The sequence below is a fragment of the Lepidochelys kempii genome, chromosome 3, assembly GCF_965140265.1.
Source record: "Lepidochelys kempii isolate rLepKem1 chromosome 3, rLepKem1.hap2, whole genome shotgun sequence".
Lineage (NCBI taxonomy): Eukaryota > Metazoa > Chordata > Testudines > Cheloniidae > Lepidochelys > Lepidochelys kempii.
The window spans coordinates 154,120,327-154,147,164 of NC_133258.1; the positions used below are offsets into that span (position 1 = coordinate 154,120,327).

Below are 26,838 nucleotides of genomic sequence, written 5' to 3' on the forward strand. Positions count from 1 at the left end.
GGGTAAGGGAAATAGGGCTGGGGAGAAGAGGCTAAGGGACAGGTGTGGACTGCAGCTGAAGTGAAGAAATACTGAAAGATGGGAAAGGGAATGGGTGGAGCAAACAGCCAATCAACACAGGGCAGAGAAAATCCAGTTAAATCATGGAAAGTACTCTGAGTCTCCCTGCTCTGGCTGCTTCTTTAGCTTCTCCTACCAGCTGGAGACTCTGCACTCCTTCCCCAAGGCCACATGGCAGATTGGCCAAGAGGCACTACCTGGATCTCTGTTTCCCCAGAGTATGGGAGGGTCTTCCCTGCACAGTTCTGGGTCTGGGGGATACTGTGGGGAGCAGTGGCCTCATTTTACCCTCTCCCCCCAGTGTAGCAATGGGTTGCTTTGCACCTGCTCCTACTGGCTGGAGTTTCTGATTGTAGTCGTCATATTTACAAATTCAAGCATAACTAAGTATAACTTAGACATTTATATCTTGGTACATAGTACAGTGTTAATGTTAATTAACTACTGCTTTACTTTACTGTAAGCGCCAAAAGTGCTATATCTAAAACAACATAGAATTAACACAAAGGTGTAGAAAGGATATAAACCAGAATATAATGTTTAAAATAAGACTTAAAAGTGAGGCAATGAATAAGCAACACACATTTCCCCTAGATGGAACTATGTGGGCAAAGGCCCTGTACTTAAATGTTGCAAATTGTAGAAATGCTGAAACAGCAATAACTTAGAGTAAAAGTTGGACTACAGCAAATATAGACATCAAATATATAAATAAAATAACATATCAGAATGAAGGGCTTTGAACACCAGAATCAAAAGATTAAAATGAATTAGCAAAGGGCACTTAAACAAGGAAGTCAAAGGAAAATAGCTCAGCTGCAAAAATCAGGTGAATGATGCACATGGTTGTATAGACTATAACTTGGTATGGGTAGAAGTAAACAGTGAATAAATGAAACACATGCAAGTTTTATAATGCCTTAAGTAATATGGAGAATATCAAATAGTAGCATTTGGGATTCTGAGTGACATATTGCACTAGGTATGTGTTTTTGTTTATTTATATTAATTGACTTTTTAGGAGCACTGTCTCCTGTTAAACGTATTTTCTTTTTGTTGAGTTGGTTTGTTAGGATTGATGAGAGATATGCAAGTGCCAGAATATTGTATATGTTTTGTTTAAAATAATGAAAAATATAACTCGGAAGCATCATTGTGAGTTATTTCATGCCTGAACTGGACAATACATTAGTTTTGTGGGGGGGAAGTTGTACACAAACACACATTCTGTCTGCTCTATACTTGCATACAAATCAGCACATGCAAGTTGAACCTCCCTGCCCAATCCCCATTCCTAACAGTCCTTTAGAAAAGCACTGACTGCATAATTTTTCTTTAGTATTACCTCTAGACATTTTTATGAGGTTTGTCACCTCTGAGTCTTCGCATATAAGCAGAGTTAGATTAAACATAAATACATACAGTAGAGGGAGTAGAGTGTGAGCAGGTGGGGGAAGAGAGAAGATTGGGGTATCCATCTCTTAAGCACAAAGGAAGAGAGAAGCTCCTCCTCTGTTTATAGCACTATGTTTGTGGGAGTGACTGGAGACTTTACTGCATCTTGTAGGGTGGGCAGCCCAGATTTAAAAAAAAAAACCCTACTCTCTATTGGGAAGAAAGCAGCAGTTTCTCTCTTTTTGGGTTTGTCTACACTGGGAAAATGAATAATGTTTTAATTAATACATTTTAAGCTCCATGTAACATCTAGTGTAGACAAAGACAATCTCTCCACTGTATTTTCCACTGCATGCGTCCGATGAAGTGAGCTGTAGTTCACGAAAGCTTATGCTCAAATAAATTTGTTAGTCTCTAAGGTGCCACAAGCACTCCTTTTCTTTTTGCGCATACAGACTAACACGGCTGCTAATCTGAAACAGGTTAAGATGTGTTAGCCAAGGTTACTCAGGTCACGCCTACACTAGAAAGTTTTATTGGTAGTATTTCTGCCAGCATGTAGCTGCCGATTTTGCAATTCGAGTAGAGCATGGGCAGATTCAACTGTCTTTGCCAATGCAGCACGCCTTCACGTCAAGAGGTTGTACCGGAGAAAAAGTGCGCTGTGCTACAGGAAGGCATCCCAGTGTGCCCCACACCACGGTCCAGCTTCCTGGGACTTTTGGAAGTGTATTGTGAGAAACCAGTACTCCTCTCAGGGAACTGTGGGACCTTGGGGTCAAGTTCCCTCTGTTCCCACCATGATCTTCTCTTTCACACCACTTTCTAAAATTCGCACAGTTCCTTGTGCTGGTTTTCAATCTCTTCGCCACTTCACTGGCAAATCATTGGAATTCTCATATCAATTTTAGAGACAGGGCACCTGCTTCTTCTGTGTTTGTGGAACTTCAGCAACTATCACAGAGGCCAGGCATGCAACAGTGAAAATGAGAAAACTGAGGAGGAGTGAATGATGCAGACAGTGAATGAAAGTCACCTGATGCTGCAGGCATTCACTGACCAGCTACACATGGTGGAACAGGACTTCTGGGCCCGTGAAATAAGCACTGATGGTTGAGAATGGATGCAAATCTGGGACGCTCAGGCAGTGGCTTCAGAACTTTCAGATGCAGAAATTGTGTGCTGAACTCGCCCCAGCCTTCCAGTGCAGAGACACCAAAATGAGAGCTGTTTTGACAGTGGAAAATGGGTAGCAATCTCGCTGTGGAAGCTTGCGACCCTAGATTGCTATCGGTTGGTGTTAGAAAGTCTTCAGTGGGGACAGTCATCATCCAGGTGTGCAAGCCTGTTAATTGTCACCTGCTGCACAGGATTATGATTCTGGGCAATGTGCAGGAAATGATGGACTGCTAATTCAGTGCAGTGGACTTCCTGAACTGTGGAGTAATAGAGGAAATGCATATCTTGATCCTGGCCCACCCACCCCATCCCTCAGACTGAGTATTTAAACAGAAAGCGGTACTTTTCATGTTTATGCAGGCATCAGTGGATCACCAGGAAGGTTTCACTGACATTAGCCAAGGGTAGTCAGAGAAGGTGCATAATGGGTTCCTCCTCAGGACTCAACTGAGTCAAGTTCAGCTGACTCTGGCTCTCCACTGGATCTGCATCCTCTGCGTCCATATCCTTGACAAGCTCTTTGTTGCTGTGCACTGCTGGGGTTCCCTCCTCAGGATCTCACGTAGTGTCCACTGTCACTTTTGGGGTAATGGTAGGATCCCCACCAAATATGGCATCCAACTCTGCATAGAAGCAGCAGGTATGTGGGGCAGCACCAGATTTTCTGTTGGCCTCCCTTGCCTTTTGTCCAGCTGCTGCAGTTCCTTCTTCTTCACCCAACATTGATGCCCCTCCCTGTTGTGCCCCAACTGCATACCCTCTGCAATGTCCAAATAGACATCTTTACTTCTGCAGTTATTCTGCATCTGGTCTTGTACTGCTCCTCCCCACAGGCTGAGGAAATCCAAGACTTCTTTCCTGACCAGGCAGCAGTGCAAGGTTTACCTGTTTCTTTATGGGTATCCATATCTGTCTGCTCTGAGGTGGGCTTCCGGACGAGACGCATTTCCAAAACATGCTGGTGTTTTAAAGTGTTTTGGCGGGAGGAGGAGTTCTGGTCACTGTGACCCCTTGACAACAGAGTTCAGAATGGTGATCAGGAGGGTCATTGTCACAGGGACAGGGGCACTATAGGACTATTCCCAGAGGACTGTTTTTACTGGCATAGGTAATACATGATCCACACAGACATTGTAGCAGTGGAATAGTGCATGTAGAGGGCTTATGTAATTCAGGGAGATGGTTTAATGAGACCAACAGAAAGTTAGAGTTTTACTACCAGGACTCAAAAGTAAGTGAGGACACAAAGAAAGATGTGCCAAACTAAGGTATGTTTTATGGTCACATTTTGTAATGTGGCCCAACCCTTAGGACCAGCTAACACATTTTTACCACAACCAGCTAATTCATTTTTAACGTGACTCTCTACACTAGGGGCTAAAGTGTATTTGAGCTTTTTAATTCAAACATATTAGTTAGCACATTTGAAAACAACACACATTTCCCCAGAATAGACAAACCTGTAAACTCATATGAGCCATCTGTCTAAAAGTGTGCCAAAGATGTTGTCCTAAAATATGTGGCTAGCATAAGAACGTATAGTACATTATGGAAAGCTAGCATCTGTGTTTGTGCAGTACCTGTGAAATAAAATATCTTTGTGTGGTTTCCATGGGAAAGCTCTTGATTTTTTTCTTAAGTAGGCATTCAAGTGTGCGTGAATTGTATCTTTAAAGAATATGCAGACTCTGAGCCTGTTATTTCATGAAGGAATATTGTAAATAACGTTTGTTTGTTTATACAAATTATGTTCAGTTGTTAGACACATTCTGGCTGAGTTTCTGCCCTGACTTGCACCCTGTGCAGCCCCATGGCTTTCAGCGGAGCTGCAAGGAGCGCAAGTTAGGAATGAATTTAGTCCTTTATCCTAGTGTTAGCCTAAATAAAGTATTTTACTTGTCAAAAATTGCAGAAGAGTGGAAAACTGGTATTCCAATAAATACTCATACTTCAGAGTTTATGTGCTCTCTCCAACTTGGCTAAAACAATGTGTTCCTTAAAATTTGTTTCTGAATAATACTGTTGCCATCCACCCACTCACTGGTGTGTTTGCTTAATGTGGCATTACAGATTTACGTGCCCCTGCATGCTCTGTATGGGTCCAGGCTTGAGTGGGGCTTACGTGCTCAACCAGTGGTTTCCAGCTTTTTGTAATACATTTGGGTATGAATCTCCTTACATTTGTTTTAGCAACCATTCTTCATATAGTGACACCAGCCAGTATCTCAACTCATCTGCCTTCATACTTTTATGAGAGGAGACTAAGAAAACTTGGCTTGTTTAGCCTAGCAAAATAAAGGTTGAGATGGTTTATGATTGCTCGCTAAAAATACATGAGGAAGATAAACACCAGGGAATGACAAGAGCTATATAAGCTAAAGAGCAATGTTGCCACAAGAACAAATGGGTATAAACTGGAAATTAGAAGGAATGAGGTTCTGGAACCGCCTTCCACTAGGAGGAGTTGGGGCAAATGACCTAACTAGTTTTAAGATGGAGCTTGATACATTTATGAGTGGGATTTTATGGTGGCAATAGCAGGGGACTGGACTTAATGACCCAGAAGGTCCCTTCCAGTCCTGTATCCCATGTTCCTATATTAAGTCAATTATATGGCTTACCACATCTTAGACAAAATATCTATTGATATTCTTTACACTGTTTTAAAAAAAGGCTTTACTAGTACCCTGAAACTCTTGGTTTCCATCTATGATACTTTGGATCTCCTTGAAAAGTTTAATATTTACAATTCATGCAAAACTTTCTTCAGTTTTTTTTCCTACCCTTACATGGGCACAGGTAAACATCACAGTACAAGATTATTGGGAAGAATTAAATCTGTATTATAGTTTTCTCCCAGCCTGCTAATAAAAAGGATTCCATGAAAAAAAAATCTTCTGAACACAAACATTCAAATGATTGTTTCAGATCCACTCAGGATCTTTTAACAGTAGATTTTTTTAAAATCAGCTTTTCTGCATCCACACATCAGCTGTCCATGTGTAGTCTTTTTTTGTGTGTGTCTATATTATAGTAAACTATCCAGAAGTTATCATAAAGTTTAAAAATGCAAAATAGGGGGTAGGGAGGAAGGAAGGTGATAATGAATGAAGAAGATAATGGAAAAGAGATGTGCTCTAGCTACACTCAAATGCCACCTGCATAAATAATAATAATGGAATATTATACATCTGAGGTTTACAACTCCAGGATGCACGACCACATATTAAGCGAGTTTTCAGTACCATAGAAGAGAACCCCAAGAATTGAGAAAATTCCAAATAATCCTGACACCCAATCATCCTTTCTAAAATTGTATGTCAGAACTTTTTATTTATTAGAACTTATGATTTGCAGCAACAAATTGTAAGTTACATTTAGAAACCTGGTCATCCATCATTATTTAATATGTCCCGCACAAAGCGGTGCATGCACTGGAATCCTGTGTCTTGTAACAAATGACTCTCTACCAGACAAACCAATTAAAGAGAAAATGGTTAAAAATTCTTCACAATCCCCAAAGAAAAAAGTTAGAGCCATGAAGGCACACACCTTTCCCCACCAGTCTGCATCCTCCTTCAAGAGTGTATTAGCATTGTATATCCTTTGCTATTGTTCTCTGCTTTGTATTGTCCAGCCACTTGTAAAGATTGCCCTGGATGAAGGCTCTCACTGCATGAAAAACACTCCGAAGTATATCTGCTATTGAATACCAAATATATATATTACATCCTACAGCTTGCAGTTTCTGTATGATACCTCATGCTTCTTTGGTTTTACTTCCAAAGCTTGCTAAATCTGGATGTACACTAAATGTGTATTTTGCGCTTAAAGTGGGTTTACCTGGGTCTGGTCAAGTCAGCCACAGCTATGATGTTTTACCTGCTTGCTATCCAAAGCGTTATCTTCATGTGCATTAACGGCAATCCACTTGGTGATGATAATGTTTTGCAGCCACACTTAACAGAGCAAAACAAAACAAAAAACCATAAGATCCACCAAAATCTACTCTCAACGTTGGGTCCCAGGAACCATCTTTGATAGCAGCAATTATGGGGAAAAAAAAGAAAAAGAAAAAAGAAACTCTTGCTGTTCTTGGCTAAAGCCTTGCAGTAGAAACAGAGGTAGTGGGTTTTCTTTCCAAGGATCAGCTGAGGGCAGATTTTATTTTCCCCAGGTGGTCTTTCCCCCTGAGCTTCAAAGAGTCAGTAAATTCTAATATAGCAATAGAAAATGACGCAGCTGTGTAAGGTTTGTGGTGGACTTAATTCAGTTTTATGACTCTTCAAATCAAAGCTCATATTCACTGACAGAGCAGCATCCTGACATGAATTATACATAAAAAGAAGACAGGTAAATGAAGGGAGGGGGGAGTAACATTTTGCTAAAGCACAAATGATAATGTTCTTCTTTGTAATACATTATATAATGTTTTTGTATAGGCAACCTTAATACTAAAACCATTTTTAATTGTAAGATACAGTATTATAGGCAAAAATAGCAAATTAAGAAACAAAGAATATCTTCCACCTTAATGCTTAAACGGAATAGCATTTCATATCAAGATAATACGTTCTAGGTGTATATACATTGTACAATACATATAACAAAGTCATTCTAGTTTAATCACATTTTTCATGAACAGCTTTGAAAGTGGCTTCTTGGCTAATTAAGTCTGACACTTAAGATATGGTATGTTAGCTTCTGAGGTGCCTGCCAGGGATTTTCAGTGCTGTCATGCATTATGTGGATTTCAGCCAAGATAGGAGGGCTGGAATACTTGTTTCTGGTCACTTATCATTGAAGGAAAAGAAAAACAACTATTAAAGAACACAGAACACTGTATGAAATGAAATATGCATGGGGAAAGAATCTATTTCTACTGAAAGAATATCTAATTTATCTATAGGTATATTTTATCAACAAGGAAAATTCACAAAATAAGGCTTTTTGTTTGGCAAACTTGGAATATGAAAAGAGCACTTCACATAAGCTGTTTTATTGTATTGAAAGATAGAACATTATGTAGGCTAACTTAAAAAATTTGGGCAATAAGCATTATTTGCTCTTAGGTACTATAGAGATAGGTGCTCTAAAAATACCATTGATCAACTGATTTGAAAAACAGATAGTGGGGTTCCCTAAAGGGATGCAGTCAAGACTGCTAAATCTAAATTAAGACCTATGTGTTTATCTCCAGGGACTTCTGCAAGGCCCAATTTTTCTTCTGGGCTTTTGAAAAGCGGAAAAGGGCAGGATGAAGTGTCTGGATTTGCAGGGAGTTGGGTTTTAATAATCTAGATGGATACTGGGATTTGAAATGTTGGTTAATTAAATGATTAAGGTATGTTCTAATCTTTTTAATTGGTGTCTTGGTCAAATTTGTAACTTTTATGTTACGCATTTGCCTAGAATACAGATGGGCATTTCTCATCAATCCAGATAAATAAATAACCGTTTTAGTTTGTTTTGTTGATTCACATATCCTACAAAAAGTGGAACCATGGACAAATTGCTAAAGAGGAGTACAAAAGAAATAGCACAAGTATAGGGATAAATTCAGAAAGACTAAGGCACAATTGAGTACATTAGCTTTTTCCACATCCTCTGTCACTAGGTTGCCTCCCTCATTCAGTAAGGGGCCCACACATTCCTTGGCTTTCTTCTTGTTGCCAACATACCTGAAGAAACCCTTCTTGTTACTCTTGACATCTCTGGCTAGCTGCAGCTCCAGGTGCGATTTGGCCCTCCTGATAACATTCCTACATGCCCGAGCAATATTTTTATACTCTTCCCTGGTCATATGTCCAACCTTCCACTTCTTGTAAGCTTTTTTATGTTTAAGATCCGCTAGGATTTCACCATTAAGCCAAGCTGGTCGCCTGCCATATTTACTATTTTTTCAACTCATCGGGATGGTTTGTCCCTGTAACCTCAACAGGGATTCCTTGAAATACAGCCAGCTCTCCTGGACTCCTTTCCCCTTCAAGTTAGTCCCCCAGGGGATCCTGGCCATCCGTTCCCTGAGGGAGTCGAAGTCTGCTTTCCTGAAGTCCAGGGTCCGTATCCTGCTGCTTACCTTTGTTCCCTGCGTCAGGATCCTGAACTCAACCAACTCATGGTCACTGCCTCCCAGATTCCCATCCACTTTTGCTTCCCCCACTAATTCTACCCGGTTTGTGAGCAGCAGGTCAAGAAAAGCACCCCCCCTAGTTGGCTCCTCTAGCACTTGCGCCAGGAAATTGTCCCCTACACTTTCCAAAAACTTCCTGGATTGTCTATGCACCGCTGTATTGCTCTCCCAGCAGATATCAGGAAAATTAAAGTCACCCATGAGAATCAGGGCATGCGATCTAGTAGCTTCCGTGAGCTGCCGGAAGAAAGCCTCATCCACCTCATCCCCCTGGTCCGGTGGTCTATAGCAGACTCCCACCACTACATCACTCTTGTTGCACACACTTCTAAACTTAATCCAGAGACACTCAGGTTTTTCTGCAGTTTCGTACCGGAGCTCTGAGCAGTCATACTGCTCCCTTACATACAGTGCTACTCCCCCACCTTTTCTGCCCTGCCTGTCCTTCCTGAACAGTTTATAACCATCCATGACAGTACTCCAGTCATATGAGTTATCCCACCAAGTCTCTGTTATTCCGATCACGTCATAGTTCCTTGACATCACCAGGACCTCCAGTTCTCCCTGCTTGTTTCCAAGGCTTTGTGCATTTGTATATAAGCACTTGAGATAACCTGTTGATCGCCCCTCATTGCCAGTATGAGGCAGGAGCCCTCCCCTCACAGACATTCCTGCCTGTGCTTCCTCCCGGTATCCCGCTTTCCCACTTACCTCAGGGCTTTGGTCTCCTTCCCCCGGTGAACCTAGTTTAAAGCCCTCCTCACTAGGTTAGCCAGCCTGCTGGCAAAGATGTTCTTCCCTCTCTTCGTAAGATGGAGCCCGTCTCTGCCCAGCACTCCTCCTTCATGGAACACCATCCCATGGTCAAAGAAACCACAGCCTTCTCTCCGACACCATCTGCGGAGTTTGGAGTCTTTGGAGTACTGTGTCCAGTTTTGGGCACCATACTTTTGGAAAGATGTGGACGAACTGGAGAGAGTCCAGAGGAGCTCAGCAAAAATGATAAAAGGTTTAGAAAAGTTGATCTGTGTGGAAGGATTTTAAAAAAACTTGGGCCTCTTTAGTCTTGAGAAAAGAAAACTGAAGGGGGCCTGATAACAGTCTTCAAATAAGTTAAAGGCTGTTGTAAAGAGAACAGAGATCAATTGTTCTCCGTGTCCACTGAAAGTAGGGCAAGAAGTAATGGGATTACTCTGCAGCAAGGGAGATTTAGTTTATATATTAGGAAAATCTTCCTAACTAAGGATAGTTAAGCTCTACAATAGGCTTCCAAGAGAGGTTGTGGAGTCCCCATCATTGGAGGTTTTTAAAAACAGGTTGGATAAATACCTGTCCGGGATGGGCTAGGTTTACTAGGTCCTGCCTCAGAGGAGGGGGCTGAGCTTGATGACCTCTCAAGGTCTCTTTCACCCCTACATTTCTGTGATTCTTCATGGATCTCATCTCATCCCTTTTTCCTCTGACTACTTGCTCTGTTCTTCTGAATGCCCAAACAGAATTCCTGTATAATTCAGTAATCTGCCTGTGCTCATCAGAATGGAGCCAAACTGGCAGTGCAAAGGGAATGGTTTGACAATATACATCCACACTCAAGAAAACCCACCTTCAAAGGTTGTTGGTTGGCTGATTGCCCCGATGATTAGTCACCAATGTATCACTATTTAACCCTTCTGTTTTGAGGGGCTGATCTTTTTTTTCAGTATCTGAAGTAGTTAAATTTTGTCAGGCAATGACCATGGCTCTATCTCTGTACAGGCTTCCTCTTTTCTCTTGCAGTCCTTTCAGACATCTCATTTGCAAAGCTATCTAACTCTGGCTCTGATTACATCTTTGTCCTAATCTCTTCCTACATCCCGTCTTCCTCCATACGTTCTACCCACACCTCCCCCACTCCTTACTTCACACATTTTTCATACTGCCTTTTATGCTTGGAACATCATCTCAGTTATATCATGTCTAGCTCTTTCCTTCTCCTACAAAAAATCACACCTGTTCAATAAAGCATTAGAGCTATAATTGCCATGCACTATTCTGTGTTTCTGCTGTTTTGGAACCACTTTGCAACTTTAAACTTGAAGCTCCTCAGGTTTGGGATTTACCATATGGCTCAATTCATCTACTGTCCGCACTTTCAGCATTACAGAAGTAAACAACAGTAATAATAAATTTACATCAACCATGTCCTTTTTAAGGAGGATAATCTTTAAAAATGTTTACTGAAAAGCTATGGTTAATGCCCTCAAGCAAACGGGAAGATAGAGTGGGCTTGTCACACTGAGGATCACGCAGTTGGGAATTTATTTAGCGAGATTACATTAAGATGAAAGACTTCCATGATGACTCTGGAATATCTTTCATATGATCCACTAGCATAGAAGCTGAACATTCACATGGTGACAGAGAAAATCCAGTGACTCCTATCTTCACAGACAGTTGGGACTCTAAGCACCAATTAATCCCCTGGGGAAAATGGAAGTTAAGAAAGCAGAAGTAAAACTGCTGTGATCTAAGACCACAAGCCTTCATCTGACTAAACCAAGACTATTTATGTACCCTGGGGAGAAGGTGAAGGAAGTAAAATACTTATCTGTTTTGAACAACCAGACAGAAGGCATCGATAAGCCAGTTTAAAATGCAGGGGGTCTGTTCTGCCAGTGATGTTTAATGGGGCTCATACATGTTGCTCACATGAGTTTTAATGCAATATAAATTCACAAATGTAAGTTCACAAATGCTGATAAAAGAATAGATCCTCAGAGAGTCTTGATTTTAAGATATAGTATTTACAGATGATTCAGGAAAGTTACTTTTTTTTTTTAAGAGTACTCTTAATCCATTTTCGATAGTTGTCTAAAAGGTGATTTAATGTATACTTAGATTTCAACAGCAATTAGATTCTTCTGCATTATCAGTAGAGATCCGTGCTCTTGGAACCAAGGTCAGAGTTCTCTGGAAGCAGTGGCTATGTGTTTGTCCCCTCTCAGAATTGAACGTGTGGTGAAAGGTTATGTAAGGAGATGTAACCTCGCCTCCAAACTAATTCCTTGACCTCTCTTTCAAGAGAATCCAGAACCCTCATGCTCCTTTTCCTTTACACCCATTTTACCTTCAATGTAGTTAGTTTATTGTACTTATTTTTTATTTGTTATTTCAGATAGATGGACTAGGCTTTTTGTACTATGTGGTGTATTAGTAAGACCCTCATAATTTATGTGACTGAGCTACACTGAATTCTGTGATAATGTGAATTGATTTAAAAAAAATCATTCAATAACCTGCAGTTTTACTGAAATATTTCTAACAATGCACAACAAACTGAAAATCTAATGTCTATTATTGTTTCCTTTGTAGCAGAACAGTGCCACCTGACATTTCTACAATGGGCCAACCCTTGAAAGACATGTTCAATGACAATTTTTTCTCCTATGGGTGTGAAGTAAATTAGAAATTGGATAGACTCTCTAACCAAAAGTTTTGGAGGAGTGAAGAGGTCCTCGTTAAATTCAGAAGTCAACACTTCATTGGGGTGAATGGAGTTTAGAGTTTGCACCTCATAGATTTATGGGGATTAGCTTCAGAAGTTCACACTTTTATGTGGTGATGGAGAGGTGGAAATTCATATTTTCTATTTTTATTGTTTGGCTTTCACCTTTAGGGTGTAGCCCATGATATATCTGCTTAAACTATCATTTCCCTCAAATAGCTGTGTCATAAGATACCCTCCACTAGTTCCTATTGTTGTACAGAAATAGTTAAAAAGGCAAAGAGATAGAGATGCAAGTTCTACCATGCAGGTGCTAACGTATCCTTAACCTTGTGAGGTACTCTGGTACTGTTATTGGTGAGAACTATAGAAATACATATCAATAAATAAAATATAACTCAAAATATGGGTCAGCAAATGAAATATTTTAACAATAATTATTATATTGAGTATATTAACTTAGGTTATTAAGTTTCAGTTCGCTTTGTGTAAAAATAGCAGAGATGTTTCATGTCCCAAGTCTGAGTTTAAAATAAAAATACTAACTGTAGCCAAAGAGCTGGTATAATGTCACACTTGTATATTAAATGGATGTTCACATCTGTCATTCAGTGTGTGTTACATTTCTCTTATGACCTTAGCACTTGATGAACTTTTTGTATTACATCATTGTTAAATTCAAAACTGTTTTTGTAGATCTTAGGGATACATAAGGAAGAGTATAATCACAGGTTACAGTTCTAGCAAATGCTGTTGCAAAATGTGACCTAAATAGAAATCCACTATAGGAATAAGTGTAATCATTTACTCTACAATTATAAATTCACATAGCTAATTTATATTAATTAAGTTGAATTGGATAGGGCCTGAAAGTTATTGAAATTGAGTTTAAGAAGAAACAGACGTGAAAGAATCATTAACATTTGTCTCTTTGGTTTTGTCCTGTTATGGAAAAATGGCCACTCCTATCTTTGAGAGGGTTATGATGTGTACCTTTTACACTTCTAAGGATTAGTTAGAGGGAGTTGCACGGAAAGAGACAGCGCTGATGTGGTCAGGAAAGGACAAGCCCTCTTGTCAAGTGCCCAAGAACAGATTGTTGTGGGTGTCAAGCATTTTCAAAACAAGTTTTCTTTGTTTCAGAACAAGTTGCAGCAGGAACAGAAAAATACAAAGGTGTCCTATAATCACCACTTTGCACTTCAAAAAGTGAATAGTCATATTACTTTAATAGGTTTTGGAGATCCTCTCTTTTAAGTCTAACATGGCCATGCTGTTGACACCGCTGATACATTATGATTTTATTAAGAAATGGCAGCATAATAATTCTAGTCTGGGAGGAATAGGTGAAAGATACTAGTAAGCCTCAGAGCTCTATTCTGCCCTGATCTATGCTCTGTTTAGATCTTGCCTTCACCTAATTTACTCGGAAGAGGGTGGAGTATGGCTCTCCCAGCTAATTTATGAAAGAATCTTCTCTGACTTGAATTGTTTCCACTCTCCCCAGTAACTCGGATATTTTTTTAAGGATCAGAAAAAAGGAGAATTTCTGACCTGAGTGCCTGCTACCAAGTATAGATATGTATACCAAGATTCTTAGATACTATGGCGATGGGGTGTTATAATAATCTGACTAGGAGAGAGTGACGAAATTACATTAATGCAGTGCTCGCGTTAAATTTACTGAAGTGTAGTTTATACTTCCCCACCACTTCCAGAGCACATAACTCAAGATCTAACTAACTTTGGTACTGTTACTAGTATAAGTTTTGTGTAAAAATAAACTTTGCCTGAATAATTTCTTAAGTATATTAAGTTCTGCTTTGGGTAAGCTCATCCCATCTGTTGCTGTGAACAGCATAGTGGGGAAAGGAGACAACTCAATCAACATTTACACTGAGTCACCACTATGTCTTGTACATTCCATCAAAGTACTGAGAATAAAGTCCCTAGTGTCTTTCCTGTAGAGCTTCTTTTATAGCTTCCATGGATCTAGAGGAACTTGTGTGTGTTTTGCAACAGCAGTTCATTTGGGAAGGAGAGGTGCAGATTGATTTTCATCATTTGGCACGTGAAAATTTCAGATAGAGTGAAGTTATTTATAAGCAAATGGTGTTCTCTGAAGGTATTGGAGCAAATTTGGAGGTAATGTCTATGAAGGTATCATTTAGTCTCTGTGGCTCTGATTCTCAGATGCATCCAATAATCACTAGCTGCAGCTGGGAGTGGGGGTGAGAGTGCGTAGTCCCGGGCCAGGTCCTCAACATAATTTGCAGCAGCCTTAATGCTGCCTTAAAGGGCATTACCTGGTAACCCCAAGGGGCTATTCAGGCAGCTGGGGATTGCCAGAGCCCAAGGGTGCCACATTTCTTAGCATGATCCATGAGAAGATGACACAGAGCTCCCTGACTTTCCAGGGATCCCCATCATTAGAGGGGAGTACACCTTCCAGCCAGATACAGCAGGTTTCAATAAGATTTGCAACAGGGAGACCTCAGTTACTGGCCACCTTTCTCCTTTAAGCCCTAACTAGACTAGGAAAAAGGGTGTTTAAAAAACCCAACACATGAGCTAATATGATTTTAAATCCACTCAACATCTGTAAACAGGATTTAACTCTTTTGAATGTGATGGTCAATCCTTGGGGTAACATATTTTTAAAGGTGTTAAATCCTTTCACACTAGCTGCTGAAACATTTTTAAACAGCACTTAACTAAAATGCTTAAATGACAAATAGTATCTAAAGGATCAAGTTTGCCCACAAAACTGGCATGAGGGAGGAATCGAAGTGGGATTGGCTGATGCTGCCTCCAAGTGAGAAGGAACGTAAATCCAGACATTTAGGGATCTAGGAGAAGGTGCTGACATCTATATCTTTAGAAGATGGATCCAAATTTTTTGCTGTAGGGCGTTCATTTGCCATTGAAAACCAGTGCAAAGACAGACTATACCATATCGATGATGAGTTTTCTGCTCTGGGTGCTGAGTTTACAGTGGGTATGGAAGAGCCCTTGCAAGCGTGCTTTGACCATCAAGAATTTTTTTTTTCTTCCTGAAATAATCTCTTGACATGTAAGGCACTGGGACAACGATAGCCTGAGTTTTTGACACAGATGCAGGATGTCAGTGCAAACATGATTTTGAGGCTGTCCGTGTCAGAAAACTTGGCACCAAAACACTCCTGCACAAGCGGAGTTTGAAGTGCCTATCTTTCTCCAACTTGGCTTTTTGAGTGAATTGGAAAGATGACTGACAACCATCATGTCCCTGTCCCAGACATAGGAAGCATAATAAATGCTGGTTGGGAAGGCACTTTATGTGGCTTTTTCTCTCACAGCTTGAATCCTGATTGTTCTGGGGTCTGACATTTTGGGAACATCAAGGTGGTGAAGAGAAACAGAAACCCTTAACAGTTCTCAACACTCTTACACACCAACCAGTAACACAAAAACTATTAAACAATTATCTATAAGAGCAAAAGGAATAAAGGAAAAAGAGAGAGAAAAGAGAGAGTGGATCACAATGGCAGGACTCTTCCAGCATAAGCTCCTGGGAAGCCTTGTGTAATGGGAAATTACTACAGCTAAACAATTTCAAATCTAGTTTGTGGAGAGGATTTTCCTTGTTGGAATCTAAAGGTCAAACAATAGCATTGCAAGTCAGTAGAAACCACCTCATAATGGCAAAGTACAATGTCAGTGCAGATTTGCTACCATTTAAACAATAAAATCCAACACTGCACTGCATTAAAATAACATTAAACGTAGGGTGAAATTTCACAAAAGCAAGTGAATTGTGAGTCAAGTATGTTTTCAGCACCTGGCTTCCAAGCCTCTTGGATTTAGACATATATTAGTAAATGTAGCCTTCTTGAGACCTTGCACCACTGTCAGGGTTTTAAATGACTGGAAGAACATGTAAACACTGAGTTGTCTGATTCTTCCTTTTCTCAGATATTTACCATGTGCAATAGCAAGACTTTCTTTTTAGTGGATAGTAAGGTCAAGGAAAGATAAGTGCTTTACTCTCAGTAGTGTCCTTGAGCATAGCTCTTGCAATTCAGTGTACGCTATTATCTACACATATTGGTTAAATACAGAGAATGTGTGTTGTTTTCTGAAGGGCTAAAGAAAAATTGCCATAGAAACCCAATGACTTACACCTTGAACTTGGAAAATGACCATTTGAAGAAACAAAAACAAAAGATTCTTGCAGCAAGATGCTTATCAAAGAGCTAGACATCTACCTGTGCGATGATTCACACCCATTGTGAGCAGCGAAGATAGCAAACCCCTTATACTCAGGGCATGTCTACACTGGCAGAGTTACAGCGCTGGCAGTTACAGCGCCCTCAGAGAGCGCTAAACGGAAACCACTGTTGTGTGTTCACACTGTCAGCTGCTTGCTCAATAGCGTGTTCACACGTGCGGCATTTGCAGTGGTATTTGGAGCGGTGTGCTCTGGGCAGCTATCCCACAGAGCATTTCTTCCTCTTTTGCTGCTAAGAGTTGTGGGAAGACAGAGGGGGTTGCAGGGCATCCTGGGTCCTGTCCCAATGCCCTGTGATGCATTGCTTTGCATTCCAGCAATCCCTGTGCTTACATCTGCATTTGGCACCATCTTTCAACTGTTTGTGTACTGCGCATCCTGCCTCTTTGGGCTGCAGGAATGGATCCCGAACTGTTGACCAGTATGCTGCTCGCTCTCACTAACACATCATGAATGGCAGTGGAGTTATTCCTTAAACTTCAACGGCAAGAGGAGTGTGACATTGATTTCGCCACATGTAGTAGCTATGACATGAGATTGCTTGTGGCATTCACAGAGGTGCTGACCACAGTGGAACGCTGCTTTTGGGCTTGGGAAACAAGCACTGAGTGGTGGGATCACATCATGATACACATCTGGGTTGACGAGCAGTGGCTGCAGAACTTTCAGATGAGGAAAGCCACATTCATGGGACTGCGTGATGAGCTCGCCCCAGCCCTGCAGCATGAGGACATGAGAATGAGAGCTGCCCTGCCATTGGAGAAGCATGTGGCAATTGCACTATGGAAGCTGGCTACTCCAGACTGCTACCGAACGGTCACTAGCCAGTTCGGAGTGGGAAGGTCGACCATTGGACTCGTGTTGATGGAAGTGTGCAGGGCCATTAATTGCATCCTGCTCCGAAAGACTGTGACTCTGGGCAACGTGCGTGACATTGTAGATGGCTTTGCACGAATGGGCTTCCCTAACTGTGGAGGGGCGATAGATGGCACGCATATTCCAATTCTGACACTAGACCACCTAGCCACTGAGTACATTAATCAGAAGGGGTATTTCTCTATGATTCTCCAGGCAATTGTGGATCACTGTGGGCATTTCACATACATTAACACAGGCTGGTCTGGAAAGGTGCATGATGCACGCATCTTTCGGCACACTGGCCTATTCAGGAAGCTGCAAGCAGGGACTTTCTTCCCGAAATAGAAGATCACCGTAGGGGAAGTCGAAATGCCGATTGTGATCTTGGGAGACCTTGCCTACCCCTTACTGCTGTATCTTATGTAGCCATACATGGGGCAACTTGACAGCAGCAAGGAGAAGTTCAACAACAGGCTGAGCAAGTGCAGAATGACTGTTGAGTATGCTTTTGGCTGTTTAAAGGCCCGCTGGCGTTGCCTCTATGGGAAGCTGGATCTGGCCAATGACAGTATTCCTATGCTTATAGCCGTGTGCCTCACGGGGCTAATATTAGTGAAGGGAAGGGTGAAAGCTTCACTCAGGGCTGAACTGCAGAGACTCAGCACCTGGAGGCTGAGTTTGAACAGCCAGAAATCTGGGCTATTAGAGGGGTGCAGCGCGGGGCCATAAGGATCAGGGATGCCTTGAGGCAGCAATGTGAAGCTGAAAGCCACTAATATTTGTTGCTATGCTCGGGAGTGCAGTGCTTGTAATGCTAGGAGGTGATTGTGATTGGTGCAGACAAAGCAATATGAAGATTTAACATAATTGTCTGTTGCTTTGCAGGGCTCTGTTTGCTTTCAGTTAATAGAATAAAGACTTCTTTCAAACCAACACAATTCTTTTATTAAAAAATAACAACCGCAGGAGAGAGTCAAACCAAAAAAACCATCAGCACTGAGAGGGATGGGAGAAGAGAAGGGTCCTGGGACGACTAAAGATTTGTGTACATCCAGGGATCATATCCAACCTTCTCCTTTGGAGTACAATGCAGAGGGTACTGTACTTCAGCAGGGCCTAACTGCAGAGGGACAGATGTTGAGTGCAGTGGGTAGTCTGAGTCCACAGTGCTGGATTGTGATGGGGCAGGTGTGGAATGCAGCGGGTACAGACTGGAGCCAGGAGGTTGATAAGAGTGTGTTGGCGGTGCCTGGGAGGAGCTTGGGAAAGAGTTTTGTGACAGCGGCTGCAGGGGAGGGTGGGTGCGGAGCTGCTCAGTTTGCAGTGTTAGTATCGCCTGGAGCATGTCTGCTTGGCGCTCCGTAACGTTTAAGAGCCGCTCCATGGCTTCATTCTGGCGCGCTGCATTCTCCTTTCGGTCCCTGTTCTCGCTGTCCCGCCACTCCTTCAGTTCCTGTTTCTTGGCAGCGGAGTGCATCATAACCTCACGCAGAAAGTCCTCCTTAGTTCCTCTTGGTCCCTTTCTAATTCTGCACAGCTGTTCAGCCGCCGATAACAAAGAGGGAGGCTGGGCTCCCAAGGTCATCTCTGTGAAGCCAAAATGCAGTATTTTACAGAAGGAGTATTGTTTGCAACGCACAGAACACTGATTCAGTGATTTAAAACACGGCCAGTACTCACACAGCTGTCACTAACTGGCTGACCCCAGGCAAGCACACTTGAAGCACAAGACCCCCAAAATGGTGAGTAGCCACAGGGTTCCCGGACCCTGTTGTATACTGGGCATGTGGCTCTTGGAGAGAGCCAGCACTATAGGGGGTGCCTGATAATCATTCCTGTTTCCACACTTTCCACAGGATATGATCATTATAGAAGATATCTCACTACTGAGGGTGAGCAGGGAATCAAGGGAGGGTCTTCTCCAAGACTGCGGCTTCCGCCCTGGCCCCTATGCAGCTTGCCTGTGTACACCAATGGTCCCCCACCCCCATCCCCGTCACGGCACAGTGGCGCGGGAAAGTTACCATTAATGGGGCAAGAAACAAAGCAGCTCTGCCAAAGAACCTGCAGCAGCAGATTGCCCAGTATCTCCATGAGAGTTTCCTGGAGATTTCTGAGGCAGATTCCTGTGAAGTGAGGGATTCAATCAACAGCCTGTTCCGCCAGTCAGACTAGGCATGTGATGGGAGACAAGCCTGCTTTCTGCAACCCTCCTGCCCCCAACAACTGGCTTCAGCGATTCCCAAAATCAAATCCACTTACCAGGGGTCTCCTCTCCTGTTTGCGCTTTGCCAAGATCTGACAGCTGTGGCTACCTAGCCTCCTTTGGGATAGAGAAGAGCTCCTGGCTGCATGCATCTCTGGCCTCCAAGTCATCCTCTGATTCTGGATACCCCTCCCCCTCCAAATCCTCGTCCAAGATTTCCTCCTCCTGGCTCTGTCCACTCTCGACTGACACGCCAGCCACCAAAGTATCCTCAGTGGTCTTCGCAGTGAAGGTGGGGTCGCCGCCAAGTATTGTATCCAGTTCTTTGTAGAACTGGCAACTTGTGAGCGCAGCACCAGAATGGCGGTTTGCCTCCCATTCCTTGTGGTAGGCATTCCGCAGCTCCTTTACTTTGACCCTGCACTGCAGTGTGTCCTGGTCATGATCCCCTTCTGTCATGCATCATGAAATCTGTCCGTAGGTATCATAATTCCTACGGCTGGAGCGCAGCTGGGACTGAACAACCTCCTCTCCCCAAATGGTGATGAGGTCCAGCAGCTCGGCATTGCTCCAAGCAGGGAATCGCCTGCTGGGTGGAGCAGGCATGGCCACCTGGAAAGATGTGCTGAGACCACTGCATGCATCACCGAGCAAACAGGAAGGGGACTTTCAAAATTCCAAAGGAATATATGGGGTGGGGATGACGGTTGGTCACCTGAGGGCAGGGCAGTAGAGTTCAAACCAATGACCAGAGAGGCAAGAACAGGAATTATGGGACACCACCTGGAGGCCAATTGCAGCACTGTAATCAACCAGGGTGCTGTACCCCCCAGCACAGAAATATGTGCACCTCTCATTGGGGTGGTTTTTTTACAGCGCTGCAACTGGGCAGTTTCTGCACACTAAGTGTACACCTTGGGAGTTACAACGCAGAGAGCTGCTTTACTGCACAGAAACTTGCCAGTGTAGACAGGGCCTCAGTGTAAGCTAAGAACTAAACAGTTGTGAGAGGTTTGCAAAGACATTGTATTCAGCACCTGGGTGAGAGGCTTTTGCACACAGGAGTTTTGCTGCACTCCAGGGAGTGTTGCAGCCAGTCCTCCTTAGCTTGTTGTGATATCATTGTGATATAGGGCCATTTGAGGGGGAGGAAGTAAAGCAGAGAATGAAGGGACCTCAGCGTTTCCCAAAAGGAAAAAAAAATCAACCAAAAACTGACCAAAAAAAAATCTCTCCACTCCCAAAGTGGTACAAGGCGGAGATGCCACAAACCAAGCAGCATCATAGCAGGCTTCCCAATCCTCATTGTGTCTCAACAGTTACCTGGAAGACTGCATTGTTTTTAACACCCTCTTGTCTGGAATCGAAAGACTTGCATGGTGGGAGAAGGGATTTCAAAACACTTTTGAGATGTTTAGTTGTACCAGACGGTAAAGTATTGTAAAAATAAAAATGTGGTTTCTAATTGCTAAGAAATATTTTGCCCAGTGATCTGTGGCATAGCACTATTCAAGTTTAAATTGCTAAGAGCATTAAGTCATTCAGTATGAATGCAGTTAAATGAATGGATATTGTGAGAAATTAAGCATTGCTTAAAAGTTTTTGGTTACATACAGCGGAAGGGGGGGGTGTATAGGATGCAAGTATGTATGTGGTTGTATATCATTTTTAAACTCAGATCTAAGTAAAAGAAACTTTATTCAGTCTGATGAAAGCCATTTTCCATCTCTTCTGCAGATGAATGTAGACTAGCACAGCCTCTTTGTTTCTTTTTAGCATTACTTGGCTTTGTTTCTGTTGGAGTTATTCTTTCCCATAGTCATCCTCAGCCTGATGTAGGACATTGTCCTCTTCAACTCTAGTCTTTTTCTGTTGTCACAAAAGGCTTGTGGAACCTCACCACACTGCACAGGTGCCAGCAGACAAATTCATGAAATGGCTTTGTCTTCTTAGCCAGTTAACAACTCCACAATTATGGTCCCTCCAATTAATAATCTCCAGAAATGAGCAAAAATCAAAATTTTCCATCTCATAGGAAACTTTTAATATTTTGACATTGGTTTTGGCCCAAATTGGGATGAAAACTTGATATATTAAAAATATTCATGGAACAAAAAGTGCTATAAATGTTTTGTTTTGAGCCAGTTCAATATTAAACTGCATCTGCTGGTGGTGCTGTACCGGTTCATGGAGTTATAGTTTGAGTGCTTCAGGCAGTTATTCTTTCCTAAGGACTGGATTACATCTCCCATGATGCACCACAGTCATGGGACTCCTGTAATGCATTATGTAGCTCAGAGGGGAGACTGCAGTGCATTGTGGGAGCCTGGCCCATAATAGAGAATGGGACCATAAAACACCTGGACTACAACTCCCATAAGGCAATGTGGCACTTCAGGCAGATAAAGTTTACTGTCAAACTGACTTGAAACAAAACATTTTTCAGTGCAGTAAAACAAAATGTTTCCATTTGGGTCAAATTGAGCTGAAACAAAATATTTTGTTTTCATTTGCAACTGGGAAAAATAAAAAAAATTCAGCAAAATTAAAAATGTCAGTGTTACAGAAACTGCAAAAATTATTTTGACTGAAAATTCCCAACCAGCTCTAATAATCTGAGTCATTTGACTTCTTTCTATCCTCCTCTCCCCATATGGAGGCTCTAGACAATTCCTGTCACTTCTCGAACATTTCTAAAGTTTGGCATTTCCTCTCAGTCCCCACCATTAAAACACTGATTTACACCATGACACATTCGTTTCTGAATTGCCCCTTTTTCATCTCCCTGTCTCTCATCCCCAGTCTGTCCAACATGCTGCAGCTAAAAGAATTGTCTGAACATGTCACATGGCTGAAGTTCTTTGCATGTTCCCTGTTTCTTTCTGCAGCCAACTAGTAAGTGTGTTTAATTATTATTATCTTAAGTCTTCCATAATGTCTTGCATCTCAGGTACCAAGAGGGGAAAATACGTCCTGAGTAATTGCCTTTGATATTACCTGTACCTCATTCTGGGCAAGACAACAAATGACAAAATAGAAAACTAAACATGTGGCTTAAGAGTTGGGAAGGAAGAAAAGGCATTTAATTTTATAAAGTATGAAATTCATTTTTGGGTACATGGAACCCTTAGAAGAGCAATAAATTTAATCTGAACTTACAACAGAGTAATGTGTTTGCTGAAATAGTACTGTAGAATCAGACTGTATGGAAGAATTTAAAATTAGTATTGCAGCAGCACAGACAAGCACACAAGAGGAAACAGTGAAAAGAAAGGACATTGTAGATGTAGATAAAGATAGCATGGAAGTGTGTACTTAGTGTCAATAAGATTTAATTTGGGAATCATGCCACAGCAGAAAGCTGACTGAAAAGTGATAACGGTATTTATGGTGTTAATACAAAAGGGAAGAGAAATATAGATGGATGTTTCAGAAATGGAACTAACTATAGAAATACTCTCTCACACATCCAGCTTAACAAAAATGAACTTTCTTGCCATTTAGGAAAATATATGTGGCTTTTTGAGAGACTATTGAAACTAGAAGTCAAGAGGAAAGGAGCAGGCATAAGAGGAGAGTCCAGAGAAGCTTTCAAAGGGGAAGAAAGCAAGCAATTTAAAATAAGCATGTAGAGGAAATATAATTAACATTAAGACAAATAATGCAAGGAGAAATGCTAAGAGGATAACAGAGATACTATGGTTGACAAAATATAAGGGAAATTCCCATATCTGGCAGAATGTTGCAAAGGTAGTCATGATATACTCAAGTAGGCCACGTTTTCAAATGTTTAGTACAAAAATGCAAGTGCAAACCACATATCTTCGTGTACAAATCAGATGATAACACACTTAGCTGGTATAGCCATACTGATGTTAAGGTTTCAGAGTAACAGCCGTGTTAGTCTGTATTTGCAAAAAGAAAAGGAGTACTTGTGGCACCTTAGAGACTAACCAATTTATTTGAACATAAGCTTTCGTGAGCTGTAGCTCACGAAAGCTTATGTTCAAATAAATTGGTTAGTCTCTAAGGTGCCACAAGTACTCCTTTTCTTTATACTGATGTTAAGTCACTTTTTTGAGCACAGTTTCAGAGTCCATCTCTTCCAAAATTCAGTCCGCAAAATCAGGAGCTTTTGTGTATTCAGTAAAGGATATATACTGATTTACTGTTTCGTGTGCACGCTTTCTCTGTCTCTCTCTCTCTCTCCATTATCATTCTTAGGCTCCAGGTGTGATCTCAGATTCCCTAAGGCATCCTACAATATTCTTATTTTGCACTACTCATCTGGCCTTTGGCCAGTATTCTCATACAGCCTTAGAAATTTTATGCAAGTTGATTGTCATTGTCTTCTAATGAGCTTAGCAGGCATATTGCCACAAAGAGGAGAGGAGTGTTCCCTTTTTTGATTGTACAGTATTTTCAGTCTCGGTCGTGATCAGGAGTAATTGTTCAGTGGCAGCAAGAAATTTTATCCAGTTTATGAAATTAGATATCTCACTTGATTGATTGTGGAGATTCAGCATATCCACCTGTCTCATGCGATATCTGGAATTCTTTGAATGCATTATTACCATAGCATTAGATATAAGTAATACAGTGAACATAATTTACAGGTATCCTCATTTCAGAAATTAAAAAGAAATACTCTGTGAGAAAATATAAATATGGATTGTAAAGCAGATTTAAAACAAAAAATAGAAAAATGAAGAGTTCACAGTACAGAATGAAGAGTTCACAGGTGAAAGTTACAAGTGGCAGAATTAAGGTTTAATTGCCTTTGTTTCACCTGGCAAATAAAAGATCTTGAGGAGCCTCTAATTGCAGAAGTGGACATATTTTGCTATTAGTGCAGAGTTGAGGGGAGAAGCACAGTGAACCCAAAGGTACAGTATTAACCAACTTGCAGTGATCAGGATGGATTCATTCTATGGACTGATAAAGTGACTCACTAAGTTCATCAGAGAGAAGACAGTGACACTAAGGTCCAGAATACACAAAGTACACCCCCATTTACAAAATGATTTGTCTTTATTCTAAACTTCCACTCAGAAAGTTTTTTTCTTTTACCAATTAGCAAGCAAGGAATTACTGCTCATCCATTTAATTTATTTACCACAGAGAATTAACTGATGCTTTATAAACTGCTCTACTCCTGTCAACACTGACTCTGTATTTCATAAATGTTCCTGGAAGAAGGCAAATCAAAAGCTTGTCCATTGCCAGTATTCTCACTTTCCCAGCTGATTGTGCAATTCCGTTGAGTGATTGTGGTGCTCTATTTGAAGCTTTTTCAAAAGTTGAATAAATCCAGTTATCCCAGAAGCATGGTAAGCATCAAGTATATAACAGATGCCAAATTTATAATGCTGTAGCAAGTGGTTTAACCTTTCCTTTCACTCTGTTTCTCACTGTTTCTCACTCAGAGAGCCCAACACTGTTTATCTCTGTACCTGATATACTGTTGTACCTAGACTAAAGGAATTAGAATACAAATCAAAGAAAGAAAAGAGAACAATTGCCAATGATTCACAAAATATTTTTTCCTGCAAAACATAGTCTTGGAATGTATAAAATATTAAATATGCATCAGACAAAGTTATGCTGACACTACAAGACGACATTGGTACTGATCACATTAGCAGTGCTGCATATGACTGGTCAGTTCATCAAAGGAAGTAACACCTATGGAAATTAAAAAGATTGAAGCACAAGGATCACCAAAAATACACTGTAGAATTTTGAGAATCAGCCCGCTTATTTATGTGGCTAAATATGGACATAGGCAGCTAACTTCAGGCTTCCATTTTTTAAAAATCTTGGCTGTAGATACCACGCACACATGATTGTTCTGAGTTTGTTCTTTGCTAACCACAGACTTTCTTTTTCCCCACTAGGGCTTATTTCAAAACGTTTGTCCCTCAGTTCCAAGAGGCAGCTTTTGCCAATGGAAAGCTATAGAAAACACCAGGTCTGCAGAAGATGCCAGACAGATTCTTACATCCACATGCATGTCAGCTCCAAGACGACTTCCTGGAAGTGGGTTGGAACCTCTTTTTTTGATACTTTTTGCCTCTGGAATAGCTTTGATCACCACAGACTTCATTAACTCTATAAAACAAGGACCTCAGCTGGCTAATTCTAAACTGAATATTTGATACTCCTTATCCAATTCTCTCCTACCACCATCATTTCCTTTTATAGCCACTGGATTAGATTAAAACGTTAGTGTTTAGATGTGATACCATTTCCCTGTAACAACGTTATATGCGATGCCTTGTTTCCAAAATGCTTGTCTTTCAGGTGTTGTTAAGAAGTGATTGTTTTCATACCAGTATTCTGTTGTTCTGAACCTTTGTATATTTTCAGCATATCCTAATAATATATAAAGCTGCCATATTTACCAGAAATGCCTAATGGACTATATAATGCCATATTCTGCCTCTGACATTTGCCTACATTTATGGTTCTTATCGACACATGTATGAGTCACAATATTTAACTACTCAGTGCCTTTCAGATGCGTCTGATATTGACATGGCAGTATTTTTTTTAATAGCTCAATTGAAAACTCATATGTTGAATTCAGTGTCTTTATATTCTAGTTTATTTCAGGTAATACAACTTAAGGTGACTTTCTAATTGACATCAGTTGCTGTTACTGAGAACAGTCTATCACTTGAGTATCAACTCTTCAAGTAACCAATTGTGTAAATTAAGGAGACAAAACAGAGCTCCTGCATAGTCCCACAACTCTGTCAAGTAACATAAATACCACTAATGAAACGGGCCTTTAACAAGGAATTACTGGAGTCTTTGAAGACAACAAATACAATAATCTAGGGAAGCAGATTTATTTAACCTAAGACTTGCAGTTATAGTCAGCACATATATTTAAAGAATTGATGAGAAGACATAATGGGATGCATCAGTTTTTCTAATGCTGTAATGGTAAATGAAGAATCCCAGCCACTCATCTTCCCCTTCTTGTGATTTGTTATAGCAGGCCATATATAGCTGACTCTTAGTGGTGTCACTTCCCAAATTAAGTTGTAGATAGACCAGGGTACTTTCCAGCATGGAATATGTTTATGTGTTGTTATAAATGGCATACAGAAAAAGTACCTTCTGCTAAGTGTTAGGGAACTGGACTGATGAGCTGTGCTGAAGACATAATAGTGAAAAGTAATATATCACTATTTCTGCTAATGTTATGGTGTCTGTATACAAATTTTAATTGGTTGGCAGAATTT

At 41.1% G+C, this 26,838-nt stretch overlaps 1 protein-coding gene across 8 annotated transcripts in view; it reads left to right on the forward strand.

The window, feature by feature from the left end:
• Positions 1-26,168, forward strand: part of BABAM2 (BRISC and BRCA1 A complex member 2) — a 298,460-nt gene extending 272,292 nt beyond the window's left edge. For 5 of the 8 annotated variants that reach the window (XM_073338599.1, XM_073338597.1, XM_073338593.1 and 2 more), the window contains exons 12-13: positions 22,388-22,480; positions 25,483-26,165. In XM_073338599.1, coding sequence (XP_073194700.1) covers positions 22,388-22,480; position 25,483 — 94 coding nt within the window. In that variant the 3' untranslated portion in view covers positions 25,484-26,165. Of the gene's footprint in view, positions 1-12,118; positions 14,000-22,387; positions 22,481-25,482 lie in introns of those variants that run through there. The other 3 variants (XM_073338601.1, XM_073338596.1, XM_073338594.1) reach the window with 3 other exon arrangements.
• Positions 26,169-26,838: the final 670 nt, after the last annotated feature.